We start from the raw sequence: 16,955 nt of genomic DNA, 5'->3' as shown, positions 1-16,955 counted from the left end.
TGACAATTAGTGATGATGGAAAAATAAAACTGAAAAATAGACATATCTCTACATGATTTGGGGGTATCCATTATCATAAAGTGAGCCAGAAGGTTCATTAGAGAAAAGACATCAGCTCATGATGGGGAATGTCTTTTCATACAACATTTCCTACTGTTTCTCTAAAGGAAAAACTTCAAAACATTACTATCTTCATACACACACATATACACACACACACACACATACCAACGAGGTTTTTTTCTTGTTGGTAAGTGTGGATGCAATTGTTGGGCTTGATGTACACTTATGTATAATTTGCCATGTATTCAGTGAATGAATAAACCAACAAAAGAATTAATGATTGTGGAAAACCTATTTCCCTTATGTGCTACTTTGGCTTTGTTGTCTAGGGAATGGAGCTATGTCTGGGATTAGGCTGAGTCAAAGACGGCATAAAATGAACTAAATCATTTCAAGAAAGCTTCATAAAGATAAAACTTCACAACTCCGTTACTTTATGAAAGTCTTATCTTGAAAATAGAAAAGAAACAATTTCTCAATTGTTTATAATAACAATGTTATACCCTTTCTTCTTAGATCATTTACTTGAATAAATGGAAAGTTTTCCTATCAGCCTAGCTAAAATTAGTGGTATCACCTTTTGCACTTTCTCATAAATGCTCTGAAAATTAGCACTGTGATTTCAAGGTTCAGAATGAAACAAAGAAAAATTAATGAGATTCATAGGACTGTAATACAGATTCTAATATGTATCATTATAATTGTATTCAAAAATGGTCATCCTTCTTGTGGAGAATGGCGATTCCAGTACTGTTGTAGTGATTATTGTTACTGGGGTTTTCTTTGATTCAAGTATTCTTTCTGTTTTAGAGGAGAGCTTTCTGTGAATTTTCTTTTTCCCATCCTAACACCAGATTAGTTACTAATTAATAAGAACCAAAAGATGTTATATTTTAGAATGACTGAGTTAAAAATTTCCTTAAACTTAAAGAACAAGATGGCCACTGCAGTGATTTGATTGGTTAATTACAGACAGAAAGCTGTGCAAGGGGACGTTCTGGGCTATGGGATCTGAACACAAATATAACTCACATAGAGTTTTAATTGTCGTCATGGTTAAGTGATACATGTGTTGTTGTAAATGCCAGTTAAGTGGCTGTTCATATTTTCTATATGAACATCTTCATTTAAAAAATTTAGTGCCCAAGGTTTATTCCAGGACTTTTGAACTCTACTAAAATAAAATGTAACCAACTGATTTTAAACAGCTTTGAGAATAGTTTAAGAAATCTGGAATTCATAGGAGTTTCTGCTATGGTTTTTCCTATATTACACAAAATGGTCATTTCTCCCATTGCAGTAGACGAAAAGAATGTGATTATTGTAGAAGTTGGAGTTTGGGGTTTTAACCGTGATCCAACACAAACGGTTGTGGTTTGGGGGAACTTAACCTATTCTAAACTCGACATCCTGAGCTGGAATTAATTGCTCATTAGAAGCAGAAAGAGTTCTTTTTTCACTTTAATGTAAGTACAGCATAAGATTTTTTGACATATTATGGAAAAATAATGTGACTCTGAACTTTCTTTTTCTGCTTTTTGGTATTTAGGTTTGGGTTTGAGCCAGAGATAGGCTAACTTATTTGATTATAGCATAAAAAGAATGATTTCATTTTGACTTTTACAGAATACTGATGAAAGGATACCAAAATCTGGCTTGGGTTCAATACTATTGGGTTAGAAAACAAATTAAGAGTGATAATTAAAGAGTAGTTCAGCAGAGGTAGAAAACTGTTTTAATAGTGCTTATAAATAAATACTCGGAGAGTCCCTTTCTTTCAAATTTCTTATGGAAAAAAAGAATATCTAAACAGTTGCCATAGCAGTCCTCCTTCCCTTCTATTTCCACCACGAGTTAGCAAAGATTAGAAAATCAGTTTTGCTAATGATCGTGGAACTATGGTGTAAAGTCTTAGAACCTTAGTTTCCTCACCTGTAAAACAGGATTAAAACTACAACCACCTCTTGGAGTTCTTGTACGGAGTCATTGATATAAGGTATTCATACAGCTGCTGGTAGAGTCAGCCCTGAGGATATGATACTGTTGTTGTCATTCATCTGGCTGTAATACAATTCATTGACTAAATAATTTGCAAATATTCTCTTAGTATCCCCCTCTTCCTCCTATTTTAAGTCTTTAACTAGACCCTGGTATTTCTTTGCTTTAGGGTTTTTTGCAGAGCTGAAAGGAGAAGCTTCTAACTTCCTTCTGGTCTTTGGTCTTTGATTTTAGCATAAACTCATTAAAGAGATTAGGTGTGACCCCAGGGGTCAGGGATGAAAGAAGAGCACTTTTGAAGGAAAAGTTTGTGTGCCGGATAGAGGGAAATAGATATTGACCTTCTGACCAAGGGACTTTGCCAAAAGTATCTTGACAACCAGGCCTGACAGCCACCACCTGAAGGGACTGTGGCCACCTCTATCATAACCAGGGTGAGCACCACCAAAAAGACCTCCCAAATGCTTTCTGTGCTGCATAAAGTCCCAGGGCACTATAATTAAGCTCCAGTAATGACTAAGATAGAATGGTTGTCTGGCTAATGGAATGTATCACTTCTAAACACCTCACAATTAAACTCCTCACAATTACTGAACACTTGCTACATGCCAGACAATATTCTAAGTGCTTTACATGTAATAATCACTTAATTGTTACCATACTTACATGAGATAGTACTAGTATCCCAATTTTAAAGGAGACTGAAAGGTTAAATAAATGGCTCAAATTTATTCAGTTAGTAAGTGGTATAGCTTGGAGATGAAGGTGGGCAGTCCAACTTCAGAGTCTATGCTCTCACACATTATACTAAAATGCTTCCCATACCTGCTATATTATTATATTCAAAATTCAGGACATCTGTGAGTTGAGAAAGATTGGACGGGAAGACAGGAGTCATTTAGAGTTGCTGTCTTCAGGGGAGATTTTCAGACAATGCTGACTGAGGAGCCATGGATCACGTTAGTTGCAGCAACTGGCCATGGGCCGCAGAGGACAGGCTTAGAAACAAACGGCTTCCTTTGGGGGAACTGAGAACCAGTTTGCAGGAAAAATCAGTACCACTCTTAGGATCAGGTCATTGCTCACGGGAAGCCAGTCAGACTGGGAAATCTGGGGACTTGGGCTTCACATATAAAAGTGCCAAAGAACATTAAGTCTGTGGAGCAGCAACAAGATGTCAGGACTACAACCCAACAGCCACAGGTCCTTCCTGCTCTGTTTCATAAAGGGACAGTTCCCAGGGGTAGATTCCATTAGCTCTTTTTCTGCTTCCTCCTCATGGACTTTCCCTACAGTGCCTAATGTTGTACTTAATCATAAGGGTTAATCCAGTGTCTTCTTTAAACAGAGAAGTCTCTCAGGGAGTGTTAAGGACCTTTATGGGTCAGATTATTTTCCCCCAAAGTTTAGCTGAGATGAACTGCACTTGAAAGTATGGTAAATTTCAGGGGGAATGGGCAGAGAGGTAACTTTGGACTCCTGAGCACCTTGTGGGAAAAGGTGGGCTTAAGTGAGGATGGGTCACTTGGGGAGACACTCTTAATTACTGGGAGATAGGAAGGGGCTAGAGAACACCTCGAAAGTGTGTCCAGCAATGAGATAACATCTCACACCTGTTAAAATGGTTGTTATCAAAGGACAAGTAATAACAAATGTTGGAGAGGATGCAGAGAAAAAGGAACCCTTATACACTGCTGGTGGGACTGGAAATTGGTACAGCCGCAATGGAAAACAATATGGAGGTTCCTCAAAAAACTAAGAATTGATCTACCGTATGATCTAGTAATCTCTCTACTGGGTATTTACCCCAAAGACTTGAAAACACATATCCGAAAAGGTATTTGTACACCGATGTTCATAGTAGCATTATTCACAGGACATGGAAGCAACCGAAGTGTTCTACAATAGATGATTGGATAAAGAAGCAGTGGTACATATATACAATGGAATATTACTCAGCCATAAGAAGTGATGAAATACTGCCATTTGCGACAACATGAATGGACCTCAAGATAATCATGATAAGCAAAATAAGCCAGACAGAAAAAGTTGAAAATCATATGATATCATTTATATATGGAATATAAACCTAAAAGCAACAAATGAACAGGACGAACAAAGACTCATGGACATGGACAATGGACTAGTGGTTACCAGAGGGTAGGGAGTCGGGGGAGGAGGGAGGTAGACGGGGTAAAGGAGTCAAATATGTGGTGACAGAAAGAAATTTAACTATGGGTGGTCAACACATAACGTAATATACATATGCCTTACTGCTGAATTGTACACTTGAAATTTACTGGATTTCATTAACCAATGTTACCACGGTAAAATTTTTTTTTTTTTTTAAGTGTGTCCAGGAAAGAGGTAAGAAGGGAGTTTCCTTCTCCACCTGTGGCTCAGATGGCTCCCTGCTCCTGCTCCTAGGTAACTGTTCTGTGACTAGCATGAAGTTATGGGATTTTAGTGGGCTTTTTAGTGGTCTGGGACCCTACCAGCAATCATTTTTTCTTTTTTCTCTTAGGGGAAGCCATTGCCAGTTCCACACTGCCAATTTCTAAGTAAGTTTCTGAAACACAATTTATTTCTATATTGGGGATTGCCTATAAACATGTCACCATGTGGGGAAGCCCCCTGAGAAGGTGCCTACAGAGAGAATAACAAAGCTGAGAGAGGGAGAAAGACTCCTGATGGCCTGTACAGAGAAGCTGGATCTAGCTTTGTCTGAAGTCAGACATGCCTATGGACTTTAAAGTCATATAAGCCAACACAATTTCCTTTTTTGCTTAGGCCAGTTTGAATGAGGTTTCTGTTCTTTGCAATTTAAGAACCATTGATTTGTCTAAAATTGTTTATTAATGTCCTCAGTTTTTATCAGATGCCTTTAAGGGGCAGAGAAGGAAAAAGACAGACCAGTCTCTATGCTTGTATTGGCCCACTGACAGCAGAAGCTCATTTTTCTTATTTCTCATGTTTAGAAAATAACCTTCTGATGCTTTTTATACTTGTGTGGCTATTGCACATTCCATCCTAAATCCCTTTCTCAAGATGGTTAGCATGATCTCAGCATCTTGTTCTCTCTTTCTTCTGACTACAGAATTCACCGGATGTGTCTTTCATCATCCAGACAGCTGCCAAGAATGTTCCCTCAAGTTGGTTCCTAGACCATCTTTGCGATAGGGTGAACAAATCTTTCAGAATGTTTTCATTCACTCACTCAACCATCACCTTCCCGAACCAATCCCCTTTGCCAGAAAGATAAATCACCATGTCTTTTATGACATCAGAAACTAGCATACCTCCTTCTCATCCATGTGTCTACAAACTCCCTCTATAGATAAACATTCTAATTTAGCCAAAGAGTTAAAAAACAACAGAAAAAGGTAGGTGGAAGGGGCTATGATATATTCCATGCAGCTCTTGAAAAAAGACAATAATAAAGGTACTAATATATTTAGAAAACTCTTGAGTCATCTCATTTCTGAAATTACTTATAACATATTCATGTTGCTATTAAATAAGCAGATAATCTTTACCTGCTAAGAAAACAAAATAAAACATAAAAAAACCCAGCTTATTACCAGAGGACTGTGACAGTCTTAAGTTTTACATAAAATAAAATACCAGCAGATAACAGGTATTACGTTTTATTTTGGCAAATATTAACATTTCGCAGCTAGCATATCTTGCTCACTTAATTGGGCCTATAAAAACTTGCCAGGCCTTTTCACTCGCAGCCATTGAAATTCTCCCAACTTGTTTTTTACAGCTTTTCAAAGCCTAGATGGGAAAACAGCTACAAAACAGACTGGCTGAAAAGATTTTTAAGGTCTCATGTCCATATTTACAAATCCTGAAATCTGTTTGTATTCACTTATTTTAACACAAATGAGGTGAATAAATGAGGAGCTCCTTTGAGGAAAAGAAAAACACCAAATTCGAGAGGAAAAAACAAAGTATGTCGGCTGAGGCAACTCTTTTATGGTCTCTACAGCTTTCCTAGCACCCCTAACTGCATACTCTGCCTCCAACAGAATTACTGCTCTCTCTCTGAGCTCATATTAGAAGCTAATATCTCGCTATACTAGAGAATGATGTGAGAGCAAGTGAGAATCCAAGAGAATGGCGGGAGAAATCTTTAGCTTTGGTCCACTGGGCAGGTGTGATACTGGAGTGAACCACCAACAGGATGGCCTGGGCAGATCCAAAAAGTCCAAGGCTGGCTGAAGAAAGATTATTAGTCTCACTGACAAAAATATATTTCCTTTTAAAAAATAATCATAGATTGTAATCAAGTGATTGCTTTTATCATTTTGGCTTTGAAGATTTTTGTGGTCATATTTACATTTTTTCTGGCCTATTTAAAAACTAGTTTAAAAGGAGTTATTAGGTAACTCATCTTCCTAATTTCCTTCTTGATAGTTCAGAAGTTATTCAGAATAGTGTGACTCCAGGGAATAATTGTCAGGCCTCTCAAGCTGAGGTACTGGGCTTGGAGAGTTCTGAGTCCATGAAAATACTTTCTGATGATGCTGGTCCATGTAATGATATTGTTAAAGAAACTGAACTACCTTGGTGCTTACTAAAGCAATTGGAGTCAATGGCTTCTTTTTAGAATTGTGGGCCAGAAACTTTGAGAACCACCTGGAGAAGCACCTGGGGTACCCTCTCTTGGGCTCCACTCCTCCCTTTCACGGACTGTTGATCAGATTTTAATAAGTGATGCTGAAGAACAGTTCAATCGAGGAACCATAGTCTCATAAAAGCTGCCTTGCTGGGTCTGGCTAACAAATGAAATGTTAACTTCCTAAACTTGCTTTCCTAGATCTCCCCAAAAGTGGCAAGACAATGGTGCAATTTCTCAGGCCTATGCTGGACAAAAGATACTAGTGTTTTCCCTTGGCTTGGGGAGAGGACGGGAAAGGATGCTGAGATTCTAATCCCTGATTTGGAATATCTCGGGCAATGACAAAGCACTCGTCTTTTATGACAACACATTTCTCAGGCATCCCTTTGGGAAGCTTTAGTCTCCAATTGTCTGGGAAATGTAAAATCAGTCACTTTTGGCAACGCTCAACAAATCCGAGCACGGGAAACATGAATTTAAATAGAGATACTTCTTTACTTACTGGATTGTTCGTCTAGGTATACTTTTGCATGGCAAAAAAATAGAATCATTAAGATAGGAAAGACCCAAGTGTGTAGTTATCTAGCTCAGGTTTGGTGAAGGTCAGAAACTTTAAGTTTCACGAAGGTTAAGCATTTTCATCTGTTCAGCATGATATAAAAAATCATATTAAATAATGTAAAAATCAGGATTGCATAATCTGAAAATTACTTGCCTTACTTTGCTCATAATAGTTTTGGGATGGAGGCCCTTTCTGTGCATTGGACAGGGTGCTCTGTTTTCGTTATGGTGGAGACAGCTTCTCTTTATTTTGCTGCTTATTTGTTTGAGGGAGCAGAGTCTCTCATAAAAGTCAGTAACTCGATCTCAATTCAGTTTGAAATAAAGTGAATTGTTATCTGCATTGTTATTCTGTGGAAATCTTTCTCTTCTGTTACTGAGAATCTAAGTGACCAGTTGTCTCATCACCGTAAATGTCATTATATAATGAAGCCAATAAATAGCTGTTTGTTCTGATCTCTAGTCACAGGGTACTTACTTCTGGAAGAGGCTGAGGCCATTTGGTTGAGATTGCCAATCCATACTGTGCACTCCTGATTAGTTTTTTTTTAAACTCCACCATACATGGAAGAATCTACTGGGTCAAGGAGCTGCTCTGCACAACAGTGATAGGTGCTGAAACTGACTTTTAAACACCAGTGTAAAAGTGCTGAGTGCCGCACATGAGATGCCATAGCACTGCCGTGAAAGCTAGAGGGAATCGGCTGAATCCCTGGACTCTGCTCTCCCAGCCCTGACCTCAGGAGCATAAATAGGAGTGTGAAAATCAAAAAGGAAACTTTCCTTTAATAGATTCATCCTTCAGAAGAGCTGGTGCCTTTAGTGGCCACCAGGGATAAGAGAGTTCCATTGTGGTTCTCAAAAAAGCACTCAAAACTGTAGTAGAAGGCAGTAATCATCAAAGAGGGTGAGTGAGAGCTGACTCGCAATGAGGACATTACTATTACCACATACAGCTCTGCTCCAGTCATGACACTAAGAATGAGAGCTAACATTTATTGAACACCAAAACTCAGTTTCAGGCACTATTCTAAGTATGTGAAATGTACTTTTAATCAAACTCTAAGCACCCTCTTCTGGGGCATTTTTGTAGATGCTCAAGAGTCAAGTGTACTTTGTAAGTACAGCCTTGCCTTCTTGAAAAAGATAGGAGAATGAATCATGCTATCCTGAAAAAAACCAAAGATTATTTCTTTAGAGGTGACAATATTCATTTCTGTTCTCACATGTTAAAGGATTTGGCAAAGGGAACCCTCTAATACAAAATCTGTTCTTATCTCAAAATAAAATTATATTAGTATCCTAGTAAGACCAGCAAAATGGGAATTGTTCAAATGCAATATACAAACAGCTGATATCTCTGAAGATAATCCTTCTGAAATTTACTTCTAATAACCATTTTCCAAAGGCAAGATGACTTATATTGTATGTTCTATTAATGACTGCCCAGATGGCTGAGACCGAGCGATGAAGGGCAAGGACTAAGGCTCAGTACAGAATGACAAAGATTCCTTGTCTTCTTTAAAACAGCAAACATCTGCTCCACCCCAAGATGGTGTACAAGTGCAACAGGGAGTAAATATGAGAGCAATTAAAATAAACTACTGTGCATTAGTGTGGTTCGATTTATGTAAACAACTTCTGTGGGAGAAGATGGCTGTGGCTGGGGTAATGTTCATATACCTATAAAACCCAAGTGATCTAAATACAACTTGATATGTACAGAACATTCTTGTTCATGTTCTTCTGCTCTAAACTATCTCAGTAAATTGGAATCAGGCATGGACTTACCCAGTGAAGGTCATAATCAGATGGCCTTGCTCTTCCTTCGTCGTCCTCATATAATGCAAAACCTTCCCTCCGAGCCTGATAATACTCCTTCCGCAACCTCTGAATGCGGTCAGCACTTCCACTCATGGGACGGCCACTACAGGACATAAACAAACACAGTCACACAGTGTATGTCATCCTGGAAATGCACCTTTTAATCTTATTAAAGGAGCTGATGTCTACATTTGGAGGATTCAATAATATTATTCAAATATATTAGGAAAACTGTGTAATAATAATAAAAATGAACAAAAACAGTCGTTAATGCATGCCGTTAGCTCCAAGGGTCAGAACATCTGGTTTGGGATTAATAAACGCCTTTTGCGTAAGAAGGTAAGATAAGGTCCTGACTTTTAGAGCAATTAAAGGAGCCATCACACTTTTAATCATACCCACAAAGTTTGGTTACATTTTAATGTCGGCATCTCATTTTCCCAAATAACTGTTGCTTATTTGAGACCAGTTATTTGACCTGAAGGTTGGATGTGACACAGAGTTGGCATGTGCTAGTGTTCATTTTTAAGGAGACTCACAAATTTTTGGAGTAGGGGGTGAGGTACCTATCAATATATGGGAGCAGCCTAGGCATAGAGACAGAAGAAAAGGTGGAAGCCATGCCAAGAAGTAGAAAGAAAAAAAAAGCTGGTGATAGTAGAATGTGCCACCTTGGTTACTTGTCTAAAGTTTTCCTCTCTCACTTAAGACACTTCTTCTTCTCAGGCATTACAGCTTCTCCAGGCATTACTCATCTACCCAACCCCAAACTGGTCAGCCAGTGGCTCCTTTTTAGCTTGTATTTGTCCCGATCGTTTCAACAGAACCAACACTATGTGACACGATTCAGGGCTGGGAAACAAGAGGATGTGATAGGCAGATCTCAACAGTTGTTCAATTTCTTTGGTTCATCTCAGGCATAACTTAGTGCCCTATTGTGTCAAACCTTATGTTAAGATCTGGGAAAGTAAAAATGAACAGTTCACAGTCCTTGTCTGCCAAAAGCACGTAGTCTAGGAGGTAGAGGACTGAAAGTGATACAGAAGACTATAATCCATTGTGACAGTGGCTATAACAGAGGCCTGCACAAGTGGTGTGGAAAACACAGACTGTTTAAACTTTGACGAAGTGAGAGAAGGGCCATGGAAGAAGATCACAGACGCCTCCGTAGAGGAGGTGATACTTTAGCTAAATCTCGAAGGATGCATAGGGACTCAATAGCTGGACAAGTGAGATGAAGGAATTCCAGGTAGAGAGAGAGGCAAACGCAAAGAACAGAAATGAGAAAGCATCTTTCTTAGGGGGAAGGCAAATAAGTCATTTTGGGCAAGCAGTGGTCCTCAACCTCTTTTGTCCTGCCTTACACAGATATCAGGTGATATATACTCTCTTCCCTCTCTCATACAGGAAATAAAATTTAGAATAAAAGTGAGTGCTGATGACTTCAGGGATATTTTGAATTTACTCTAATAAATGACAAAAAGTATATCATTTGCAAATTTTGGTACTTTAACTCAATTTGTAGCAACTTATTAACTATAATGATTATCATGTTCAAGGGTATGTGAGAATCACTGCTCTAGTACACGGGAGGGAGCAGAGCAGAGAGATAGGTGTGACTGTGAAAAGCAGGCAGGGGCCCCAGTATGAAGAGGTTTACATGCCCCAAAGGTTTCCCCAAAACAGTAGAGTTTTAAGTTTAAATGAGCTATCTGATAAAATTAGATTTCTGAAAGCAATAGAAATAGGTCATCTACTATTTTGTTAAAACATTTAAAAATTATACTTATAAACCATAAAAAGAAAATGGTGAGTAAACATGTTTTGAAGGAAAAGCATTCTTCCCAAACTAGATTGTAAGTTGACTGAAAGCAGGCCCAAGTGTTGATGTCTAACAACCTTTCTAAAAAGTTAGTATAGGGTTTGGGGCTGCCTATGTCCTCTACAGACATCAAGTAGTTGATGCATTTAAGACAAACTCTCACAGATCACATACCTTTATTTTTCCTCAAAATGTATTTTAAAACTCTCAAAATAGTTCTAATTCTGTTTCTTTTCTATGCATTTTTTTAAAAAGCTAAAGTTTTCCTTGAGCAGTTGAAAAAAATAACAATAAGATAAAACTTGAAGCCTGATAACGCTTTCCTGAACAATGGGAAAGGAGGAAATCATCACAGCTCTATTTTGAACAGCTTCCCTCGCTCTTGAGCATTATGACCTGTCTATGCTGCGTGAATCCAACGTGCACGCTTCTGCCGATTACGTGAATGCATGAGCTGTGCTCAAACTCACCAGATGAGTTCAATCAACACAGTGCAAACATCACATACATAATCTATTAGTTTACCCAAAGAAACTGAAGCATTGAATTCAAGCAGAATGAAGTCATCAGTAATAAAAGAAAAAAAGAAAAAGAAAAAAGAAACTGATAAGGCACTGTTTTAAAAACTCCTACCATTTTACTACATTTGTGGTGAAATTTTAAAAAAAAATTCAGACTCAGACTGTAAACTAGTCTTCCATAGGCCTATAAACACATACATTTAAAAATATGGGTTTGATCAGATTTCAGTTCTCAGATAGAGGGAATGGGGCGAGAATACAAAATCAGCTGTTTAGGATTCAGAAAATCTCCTATGGCTGACAGGAAACATGACTATTTACCCAGAAAAGAAATCTGGCCTAAGAGTAAAAAAAAAGCAGGGAAAAAGTCGGGAAAGTCAAGGACCATCTAAGTGCAAAACATGTTGTATCTTCTCCCTTGTGTGACTATTTTTAAAAAAGATATGGAACACTGTGCAAACCTGTCATGATAATCTGGGACTATATTTCAACATTATCTCTCTTTTTTTTTCTGTCCAGTCTCCACTCTACTTTTAAAATCTATATCAATTTTTTATCCAAGTAGGTGTTTTACAGAATAAAATTAGGAATAGCAAATTCTGATTTCATTTTTAAGCTCTTCTCTGAAGATAATATACACAAGTTCTCCATCACATCAATAAAAATGATATACACAGCTGTCGTCACCAAAGCAGTTCATTGATTCCATTTTGTGTTGAGGATGTAGCAATTTGAAGAGTAATATTAAAAAAAAAAAAAACTGTCACAATATCAGCAATAACCATAATAGTTATAATTTATAGAAACTTACATAGTAAATATATTGATACTATTGATATAGACTTTTATTTACTCCAGTTTCTGCCCAGAGCAGACATCGCTAATCAATTCCAGCATTCTTTCCCACTGAGACTAGATATAACCTCAGAATCCTTCTCAACTGAGAACTTTAGAAATCCACTACCAATCCCCAGGAGCTGACATTTGAATTTATTTTTATTTTTGTGTAGCAGGTACTGCAAATATCCCAAAACATCAAGTGAATATTGAAAGATAGGTTTTATTGTTCTGTTCCATAGAGAGGAGGAATTTGACACTCATGGCTACTAGGCGATGAATAAAGTCTGTTTGACTTCAAAGACGAGTATTTCCACCATTAGGTACCGCCTTCCAGCCTACGTCTCCTCCTTCATCTTATTTATATCTTCGAGACCAGGTCCCTTAGCAACATACTGGACCAGAGTAAAACTTACGTCTAGTCCTTAAGGACTTACTGAGGACTCCCGTTTTCATTCCTCTCTTACATGTTATCTGTTCTATTTTCTTGGCCTTATGAAACTTAGCAGTAATGATTCTAAGGAATCTTTTGCCTAATAACTTCAAATTATGATGTAACTCAAATACTCTTACAACCATATAAAATCAGGTAAAGCATCAATAACCACATCTCCAAGTTGCTAGTAAGAAAATTAGGCTTTCTGTATTAATTGTTTATTGCATGAAGTTAGCCATTCTTATTCAAAAAAAGTTTCTACTACAGCTGTATCCCTATGTAGGTGATCAATGCCACTCCTATACTTTAAATGTGCTAAAATGTTATGTTAAATGAATTTAAACAGTATAACAAAAACAGATTTATATTATGGTGATATCTTGTAAATATATACTGCCTATGCCTTTAAAGGCAGATGTGTAGTAAAACAGGCTCTTCTTATAATACTTTAGAGCTGGACAGAGTTTAAAGTTATAATGAAGTTCAGAAACCATGTCTTTTTCTTCATAGCCACCTATGGTAATACACGCCCACATGCAATAAATATCACAGTATGGAATTATCTGCTCCTTTGAAATTTAGCCTTATTCTTCTTACTTCATAATTAACTCAACAAGCACATTTTTAAATGAGTGTTATAGTCTCCTCCCATTACTGCTGCAGGGTGGAGAAAAGAAACTAATATTTATTAAGTTCCTCTAATGTCCTAAGTATAATACTTATGCTTTACATACTTCATCTAATTTACTCCTCAGTCAAATTTGTAGGATGACATTGTTACTGACATTTCAGACAAGTACACCAAAGCTCAGAGAAGTTAAGTAGCACATTGTTGAATGGTGGACCAGGAGTTGTGTGAATCCAAAGCCAGTGTTATTTCTACCATATCATGTTGCCTTTTAAGAAAGACATTAAAATGCAGCAGGCATTTTGTAGCAGCAGTTCACAGGCATGTCAAGGCAGAAGGAATTTAGCAGAGCACATTTATAGCCATACTTTTTGATATATTTTTATTTGCACAGATCTGTGCAATAAAAATAGAAATAAAAGTAGCTAAAGTAATAGAAATACATGCAATGAAGTCTGTATTTATTAAAGAATGATGTTAAAGCAATTGCAGACTGAGATTTCTGGGTAATTAATATTACATCTCTAACAGGCTTATGTGGGAAACTGGTATTAAACTGAATGGGGTGCAAGAGAGAATCAACATAAGACAAAGATGAAAGAAATAAACTCTGGATCAGGACCAGGATTGAATGGCAGCCAGGACTGCTCCTGGTAAAGTTCACCACTGACTGAATGAAAGGGAGCTGATCACTGCCAACGAACCATTGTTGGACTTGTGAATTAATCTTCGATGACTTTGCGTGTAAGCCCAAATGGGCATGTATGTAAATACATGCACCTCAACTATGATTAAATTGTATTCGGTTAATTCCAAAGAGCTGTGTTATTTTCAGAGAGCCTCAAGACATGCAGCTTTTCATTTTGAAGGAGAGGTGTTTGTTTGCCTTTGGTGAGTACAGCCCTCATTTGTAGGTACTAGATGTGATAACCTTTACAAACTCACTGAATAAAACTATTTAAATCAGATGAATGCATATGAACAACTGTCAATAGAATAGGGACTGTTTTTGAGTTTGGAGTTTGATAGATTTTTTAAGTTTTTATGAAGTTACCGTAAAAATGTTATTTTAAATTTCATCATAAAATTTTTAATTATAGAAATATGATTTAATCTTTCTGTACTTACGAAAGGCTAGAATTTTAAAGGTTTTCTCAAAAAGGGTTAGTCTCTTGAAAGTAATGGAGTAAAGTAAAACACCTTTGTACCTTTCAAGAATGTCAAGATGTTATTGTTGTCCTGTAAACTTCAAATTTAGTAGTACCATGGTTCTGCCTGAGAAAACAGAATATTTATTTTTCAAAGTAGAAACAGAGCTCTCCAAGTACCTGAGATTATGTGGCATTCATGTTCTTGATAACATAAAGAAAATAAAATGTAAAATATAATAAAATCCATATGCAATCTTATTTTACTAATTTTATTTTAAATCTCAAACTAGGTCCTGAAAAAGAATATTCAGCTGAAGACAGATAGTCATGGACACAACTGTTACTTATTTTCTGTTGGTGATAAAGATTTCTGTCAAGTAAAAGTTTTGAGAGATTCTTATAAATGCCACTCAGGATCATTAATTCAAAAGCCTTTTGAAGATCCACAGAAACTATAGCCCAAGAGCACTCACATTAATACTCTACAGATTTAACATTCCATAATAAAAATACACTTATATAGTGTGCCCATATATACTAAAGATCAAATAATAAATAATGGCTTTTAATGGGGCTTAATTCTATTAACTTCTTCAAATAACATTTTAGTCCTGAAAAGCTCTGAAGATGATCTCGTGTAAATATTCAGTAAAACTTATTATTATGTAAATTATCTTTTCCCTGCCTCCAATTTCTAATAAAGAATACCAATTTTTTCAAAGGTACATTGGCAAGTAACATTTTTCAGTTTAGTCCAGTGAAATTTGGCGACTTATAGCTGACTACTAATGAAGAATATTTGGGAATTCTTCTTTTTAATTTCTTCCCAAATTCATTACTATTTAAGATGGTGGTCCCCATTTTCAATTATGTTTGCTAAAAAGTTTCCCCAAATAACAAGAAAATGCCTTTCCTCTTATGGAAATTTAACTTCCATCAGATTTAAGTTATATTGTTGGTTAAACAATTACTCTAAGAACCCTTTGCTTACTATGACTGTCTAAAAATTCCTATACTTAGAGTAATAAGTTTAGAGAAAGGGTGAACAATATTAACAGACAAAAACAAATTTTCCATGCTTAGAACCACCTTTTGCTTTTAGGAATACTTTTATCAATTATCTCTGACATTATACTTCTTTTTGATAGGTGAAGAAATAAGGTTAGACATTTTAAGAGAATATTTAATGTCACATTGAAAACTGGTGGCAGAATATGAGGAAAAACCTGTGCTCTATGCTAATATATAACTTTGAAAAGTATTTATTTGTACAAATTTTAAAGAGTTCAGCAAAATTACTCCTCATGTCAGGGTCTTGTGGGGAAGCCGAAAAGCCAGTGTAGAGAGGTTGATATGCAAGTAGGGTCATAAAGAAGAAAAACCACGGAGCTCGAGGACGTATTAGCGCAGCCTGTAATCCAGAACACAGTCTGTGCCCACCATCCCGATGCTGCTGTGGCAGTCTCACCTAGAAGTAACAATCTCACAATGTGATTTGGCTTACCTGGGCTCCTGACTTTGCCATGGCAACCTGAGTCTGACCTTTTGTCTTTCTCAACATGCTTCCTTATTTCAGCCTCTGTTCTCTTTGAGATCCTTGTCTTGGTTTTTCCATCTCTAGCTTGGTGAACTGACTTCTGATTCCTATATCTTGAAGATTTGTCCTGGAAATCTTCACCCTGGACTGGACCTTGACCCTCAGTGAATCAAGCCTTAGTGGAAATAAAGGCCCCCTTCCCTGGGCACTTTTGATTGCATTACAGTAAGCATTTCTGCTCACACCATGAACCACACAGCTACTACTTGTCATTGAAAGTAATCTCATTGATGCATGAAGGACAACTTTCTCCCATGTGATTGATCATCGTGACTAAGAATCTCACCAGATCAATGTCGTCTCCTCTTCTGATAAAAGGCATTGCTCTACCTTTGCTTTTCGTCACTTGAGACAAGGCAAGGCCAATCTCTAAGCAGAATGTCTCTAGTTAGAACATTCTACTTCTCTATCTCCATTTCTAGCAAAGTGGAAATTCCTTAGGAGTGGTACTGACATTGTTATTCACAACTCAACAACACATGTTATTATTATTCACAGCTTCAACTCACCATTATAAGCCTGCAACACATAATTGCATTATTCTGATACTGTACAATGACCTCCTGGCTGTGTTCAAATTTCAGAAGCTAGTTTTGCCATTAGTCATAAAATATCCATTTCAGTCATTCATATTTTGAATAGGATTCTAAGGTATTTCCTCCAACATAGGACAGTGTTTTTAAGACTTAAGTAATTTACACAAATATTGGACACATTCAAAGTATGTATAAGCATATGATACATATTGTCTTGAGACATTCTGCCAATTTTATTAACAATACAAAGTATGTGGAGGTCACAGAAGGAATTTATCAAATGTTTCATATGGTAATTTTTGTTGCTTAAGAAAGATTTTAAAATATGGTTGAAAAGTTCACATTGGATGGCTG

At 36.9% G+C, this 16,955-nt stretch overlaps 1 protein-coding gene across 9 annotated transcripts in view; it reads right to left on the bottom strand.

The window, feature by feature from the left end:
* PARD3B (par-3 family cell polarity regulator beta) overlaps positions 1–16,955 on the bottom strand; it is a 901,201-nt gene that overhangs the window by 83,843 nt on the left and 800,403 nt on the right. For all 9 annotated transcript variants that reach the window (XR_005649078.1, XM_039844925.1, XM_039844928.1 and 6 more), the window contains one exon: positions 9,041–9,176. Coding sequence is in view for 8 of the 9 variants with exons in the window: in XM_039844925.1 (XP_039700859.1) it covers positions 9,041–9,176 (136 nt within the window). In the remaining variant the exon portion in view is untranslated. The remainder of the gene's footprint in view (positions 1–9,040; positions 9,177–16,955) is intronic.

This window comes from Pteropus medius, unplaced genomic scaffold (assembly GCF_902729225.1).
Source record: "Pteropus medius unplaced genomic scaffold, Ma_sr-lr_union100, whole genome shotgun sequence".
NCBI classification, from domain to species: domain Eukaryota; kingdom Metazoa; phylum Chordata; class Mammalia; order Chiroptera; family Pteropodidae; genus Pteropus; species Pteropus medius.
Note: the sequence above shows the minus strand (reverse complement) of the source record. Positions and strands in the feature narration are given on the sequence as shown.